We start from the raw sequence: 6,094 nt of genomic DNA, 5'->3' as shown, positions 1-6,094 counted from the left end.
GGGACGACAAACACTTCCTAAAATAGACTGGTGCTGGTGGTACAACTCTGTGAACAGACTAAAATTCACTGCATTTACACTTAAATGGGGGAATTCCATGGGTGTGAACCAGATCTCAAGAAAGCTGTTATTAAATTACAATAATAATAACCACTACAGGCTACTGTGGGATGAGATGAGTTTACATATGTAAAGTGCTTTGAATGATTCCTGCAGACAGTCTAGGGTTACAAGGAGGAGTGACCAGGATTAAACTATTGGCCCAGGGGCTTCCCTGGTGGTCCAGTGGTTAAGACTCTACATTTCCAGTACAGGGGGTCCAGGGTTCGATCCCTGGTCTGGGAACTAGATCCCCATTCCCCAACTAAGACCTGGCACAAGCAAATAAAAAACTACTGGCCCAGCAAAGAGGGGAGGGGTTGGCTGATGCGGCCCTGGAGCTGCCGCAGAAAGCCCCTTCCTGAGTCTCAACTACGGCAGCAGCATCATTCGTGGTGCTAATGTTGTACCAGGCAGCGTTTTAAGCACTTTAATAAGGACACACTTGATTCCCATGAGGACCCTATCAGGCAGGTATTATTATTATCACCACTGTGCAATTGAAGAAACTGAGGCACAGATTTGTTTTTAAGGAACTTGCCCAAGGACTCACAACCGAGCCTCACTACCAGCAGGCTGTCCCCAGGCCCGAGCTCCATCCAATACACTGTTCTCTTAGGGCTGTCTTGGTTTTTCCATCTTTGAAATTAGAGACTATTACTGATCCATCCACGAAAGCAAAGAGACTGTCTTAGCACACCCTCTGTGCCAAGAATTCTAAGCAACTGGAGGTTCCACATTGTTCCTTGTCTATCACTTACTGTGTCTCCCCCCCTTACCTTTATGTCTCATAATTACCTGAAACAGATAGAGCTTCTCTGCCAGACTTTTGGCCAAGTACACGTCGATCTAGGAACAAGAGAAAAAGACTTAACCAGGAGACAGAACTCAATGCCCAACCTGCCCCGGGCACATGCTTGCTCCTCAGATTTCAAGGATAGTGGCCCTGAGGCAGTCTGGGGGAAGAAGAAATAGCTCAACTGATGCTAAAAGCAAAGGGGACCACATCTCCAACCTGGGTATGTCCCCCGCCCAGTTCACTATACCCCAGTGAAAATGTATTCCCTGAGGGTGCCCAGATCAGGTGCATCCTAGAGGGACCAATGAAATGCTCTTCTGACGAGCAAGGGGCAGGGGAGGGCCTCCCCCGTGCCCTCTACCTCCCGTCCTGGGCTGGCCTGTCTTAAGGTGGTCTGACTGGCCCTACTTTCTTTTCAACCCTCCTGCCCCTGCCGCACCTGGCAGTTTACCTTCCTGCTCCCTAGCTCTTCCTATGAACCATGGCCTCTCCCACCCCCAGGCCTTAAGGATGAGAGAAGGCTCATCAGGCACGGGGAGGCACACGTGGAGGAAATGGCATGTGCAAAGGCCCAGTGGCTCTAGGATGCGTCTTAGTCTGGGCCGACTCTGGAACCACCCCTTCCTTACCAGTCTTACACACCCTAAGCTTCCCACGGGAGGGAGCACTGCCTGGCTCACTGCTGTCACAGTCCCCAGCACGTAACGGATTCAGCGAACAGCTGCTAAATGACCGAATCTGGGTAAGCCCATGCATTCAATAGTCGCTGAGTATTAGTTGCCAGGCACTGAACTTGGCTTTGCAGACACAGTGGTGAACAGAACAAAATCCCTGTCCTGAAGAGGCTTACACTCTAGCAGAAAAAGACTTATGTGTAGGGGCTGAGAAGTGCTGTGGCCAAACGCAAGGCATGGCCAAAGTAAAGGGCTAGGGAGGGCGTGCACGAGAACGTCACGTGAGGCAGGCTGGTCAGGGAATCCTCTCTGATAAGGCGATGCTGGATCAGACACCTAAAGGAAGTGAGGCGGTCAGCCAGGCAGGTACGAAGAAGAGGGTTCCAGGTAGAGAGGAAGCCAATAGGTCCCTGGCTGGCCTGAGGATGGATGGAAGGGACCCTGCCCTGGCAGTTACCTCCTGTACGACTGGGTCATCCTCTTCATTGGCCATACTAGGGGGGAGCCAGCCACGTGGTCCTCGGACTTGATCTGCAAGGACAGCAAGAGGCCTGTCAGTCATTCAACCAACACACCTGGACACCCGTTCTGTAACCAGTCCTGCTCTGGGAAGGAGAAGCCTGAGGCAATCAGAAACAGATCTTATTCCTGTATCTCTCATGGAGTCAAAAGTGGACAGCCCACATCATTTTTGCTGACATACCCCATCAATGAAAACAATACAAAGTAACAACAACAACAAAAAAGCAGGCAGAAAGCACTAAGCAGTGGGTGCAAACCAGTGGACTCAAGACATCACATGTGAATTACACCCACGGGAAAGGGTAAATGACTAGCCTCAGGGGTTTTCTGACCAACTGACAAAGAAGAATTCACCACCAGGCAAGAAGATGGTGGCTGGCTGGTCCACAGCCACAAAGAAAACCCTTGGAAAGTAATCGGGTGCCGTGGGGAACCTTTAGAGAGCCCGATGTGCAGCAGGAAGAGCAGACAGTTCCAAGGCCTGGATCCCAGGGTGACTCCGTCTCTGATAGCTGATTTCCAAGCTGACTTTAAACCCAACCCCAAGTGAGATGACCTCCTTTCTGTGATTTTCTGTGTGTGTGTGTGTATGTCTAAAAATGACCCTCTTCACATACATACTCTTCTCTCACCGGTCCCCATTTAATCACAAAGAGACTGGAACTCAGACACTGTTTTGTGTTTTACCAAAGCCACACAGGAAGCACGAGGACCAAGAAGACATCAACACCACCCAACTTCAGGTCTCAGTTAGAGTTCGGGGAGTTCGGGGGAGGGAAGGGGAGTTTGGGCTGGGTCTTGAAGGACAGAAGGATTTGGACAAGCCAGGACAGCAGAGGGGAAGAGGGACTCCAGGCAACAGGAAGCACTTCAGGTATGTGGAGGAGAGAAGGCAGGTCTCCATGGTGGAGGGTGAGTCCACTGTCCCTCAGTATCGGTTGGGGAAGGGGTGAGCGGTCGGGTAGGGGGAATATTGGGGGAATATCTTACAGAAGATGGCATGGCACTTGGATATAACTTAAGCATATTCTATACTTTAAATCATCTTTGTGCTTACTCACTCAGTCGTGTCCGACTCTGAGACCCCATGGACTGTAGCCCACCAGGCTCCTCTGTCTGGGGATTCTCCAGGCAAGAATATAGGACTGGGTTGCCATGCCCTCCTCCAGGGGATCTTCCCAATCCAGGGACTGAACCCAGGTCTCCTGCCTGGCCAGTGCATTCTTTATCAGCTGAGCCACCGTGGAAGCTCTAAATCACCTGTTACTAATAATACCTAATACAATGTAAATGTTATGTAAAAACTCATAAATACAATGTAAATACTATGTAAATAGTTGCCAGGGGCAAGGCAAATGTACTTTCTTTCTGAGGTTAGCTGAATCCAGGAACCTGGAGGTCTGACTATAATTCACCTTCACATTCCTAAAGGAAGGATATGCTCAGTTAGAAAGGCATCTGGGCAGACTTTCCTGGTGTTCCGATGGTTAAGAAACTGCCTGCCAAGGCAGGGGACACGGGTTCCATCCCTGCTCTGGGAACTAAGGTCCCACGTGCCAAGAGGCAGCTGAGCGCGTGTGCACCACACCTACTGAGCCCGAACACCTAAACTACTGAAGCCCACATACCCGAGAGCCAGCGCTCTGCAAGAGAGGCCTCGCCTGGCACTGCAGCCAGAAAGCTGCTTCTAGTAGCCACAACTAGACAAAGCCCGCAGGCAGCAGCAAAGACCTAGGGCAGACCAAAAATAAATAAATAAGGCACCTGGACAGCCTCTGATCTCAGCCCTTCCCAGACCTCTTTCTTTTGTAAGCCCAGCTCAATTTTTGTCTAATCCACTTAACATTGGAATGGTTTAATATTTAAAAGAGCATCCATACTTTCACCACAGGATTCAATGGCATCTAGGCCCCTGTCCTAGCCACCATGCAAAATCATCTTGTTTATTCCAGATACACATTCCAGACACTAACAAGGCTCAGGCCGAAGCACTGGCGTCATCCTCGACGTTTCTCTTCCTCTCATCCCACACCAGCAAATCCTGTAAGCTCCACCTTCAAAGCATGCCAAGCATCTGGGCACTCCCACTGCCACCTCCAGCTCCTGCCCGCTTTAGAGCAGCAGCCTCCTAACTGGCCTCCCTGCTTCCACCTTGAACCCATTGCTAGCGATCACATTACTCCTTCCCCTTAAGTCTCCCCATATCACCAGAAATAAAAGCCAACATCACTTCCATCCCATGCGAGGCCCTAAACAACCCCTCCCTGACCCTCTTCGTTTCAGACCTTATCTTCCACAGGCCTCCCCCCTTCTCCAATCCCACCTCTGGGTCTCTGTCACTGCTCCACTGGCCCCCATAACCTCACAGCACCCTCCTTCACCTCTTTCCAGTTTTTGCTCAGACTCTACCTCATGGCTGAGGCTTTCCCTGCCCACCCAGTTAAAACCACAATATCCCCCCAGCCAGTTCCTTCTCCACAGCACGTATCACCACGCGACAGTTTACAGCTTCGTGTTAATCATCCATCCCCACCCCCACCGCCACGCAGTGGTAAACTAGACGGAGGCCGAGATTTTCATCTATTGTGTCCCTTGCGGTACCTGCAGAACAGCAACCTGAGGTCAAACTGCCAGCGTTCGTTGGATAATAGAGAAAGCAAGGGAATTCCAGGAACACATCTACTTCTGCTTCACTGACTACACTAAAGCCTTTGATTGTGTGGATCGCAGCAAACTTTAAAATTCTTACAGATGGAAATACCAGACCACCTTACCTGTCTCCTGGGAAGCCTGTATGCAGAACAAGAAGCAACAGTTAGAACCTCACAAGGAACAACTGACTGGTTCAAAATTGGGAAAGGAGTACGTCAAGGCTGTATATTGTCACTATATTTATTTAACTTCTATGCAGAGTCCATCATACAAAATGCCAGGCTGGATGAATCACAAGCTGGAATCAAGACTGCAGGCAGAAACAGTACAGCTTCAGATATGCAGATGATACCACTCTAATGGCGGAAAGTGAAAAGGACTAATGACCTTCTTTCTTTATGAGGGTGAAAGAGAGTAAAAAAGTTGGCTTAAAACTCAATATTCAAAAAATGATCATGCCATCTTGTCCCATCACTTTCTGGCAAATAGAAGGTGAAAAAGTGGAAGCAGTGAGATTTTCTTTTCTTGGGCTCCAAAATCTCTGAGGATGGTGACTGCAGCCATGAAATTCGAACACCCTTGCTCCTTGGAAGGAAAGCTATCATTCCCCCACTCAAAACTCTTCAGCTGTCACACAGGATAAAATCCAAATTCCTTTCCATGGCCCCAGGGTCCCATACGATCTTGCTGGGCCTCCAACAAGCTAAGCCCCAGCCAGTCTCAGGAACTTTGCACATCAACTATTTTCCTCAGGTCTTTTCAAAAAAGGCTGGCTCCTTTTCACTAGATATCACCATCCCACCCCCTCCAGGAACAGACAAGTTTCCCTGACCATTCACCTTAAAGGTCCCCACCCCTCACCCGGTTCTCAGATCAGATCGGATCAGTCGCTCAGTCGTGTCCAACTTTTTGCGACCCCATGAATCGCAGCACGCCAGGCCTCCCTGTCCCTCACCAACTCCCGGAGTTCACTCAGACTCACACGTCCATCGAGTCAGTGATGCCATCCAGCCATCTCATCCTCTGTCGTCCCCTTCTCTTCTTGCCCCCTATCCCTCCCAGCATCAGAGTCTTTTCCAGTGAGTCAACTCTTCACATGAGGTGGCCAAAGTACTGGAGTTTCAGCTTTAGCATCATTCCTTCCAAAGACATCCCAGGGCTGATCTCCTTCAGAATGGATTGGTTGGATCTCCTTGCAGTCCAAGGGACTCTCAAGAGTCTTCTCCAACACCACAGTTCAAAAGCATCAATTCTTTGGCGCTCAGCCTTCTTCACAGTCCAACTCTCACATCCATACATGACCACAGGAAAAACCATAGCCCTGACTAGACGGACCTTTGTTGGCAAA

General features: G+C 49.8%; 1 protein-coding gene across 3 annotated transcripts in view; it reads right to left on the bottom strand.

Annotated features, from left to right (window-relative positions):
• The window catches only part of POLR3E (polymerase (RNA) III (DNA directed) polypeptide E (80kD)), a 33,494-nt gene that overhangs the window by 23,569 nt on the left and 3,831 nt on the right, over nucleotides 1-6,094 (bottom strand). The window contains exons 2-3 of one of the 3 annotated variants that reach the window (XM_010837184.1): nucleotides 2,030-3,825; nucleotides 898-948 (exon numbers count right to left, since the gene is read on the bottom strand). In XM_010837184.1, the coding sequence (XP_010835486.1) occupies nucleotides 898-948; nucleotides 2,030-2,134 (156 nt within the window). In that variant the 5' untranslated portion in view covers nucleotides 2,135-3,825. Of the gene's footprint in view, nucleotides 1-897; nucleotides 949-2,029; nucleotides 4,773-6,094 lie in introns of those variants that run through there. The other 2 variants (XM_010837185.1, XM_010837183.1) reach the window with 2 other exon arrangements.

Source organism: Bison bison, unplaced genomic scaffold (assembly GCF_000754665.1).
Source record: "Bison bison bison isolate TAMUID 2011002044 unplaced genomic scaffold, Bison_UMD1.0 scf7180017864072, whole genome shotgun sequence".
Lineage (NCBI taxonomy): Eukaryota > Metazoa > Chordata > Mammalia > Artiodactyla > Bovidae > Bison > Bison bison.
The sequence above is the reverse complement of the archived record's forward strand: the minus strand, read 5'-3'. Positions and strand labels throughout refer to the sequence as shown.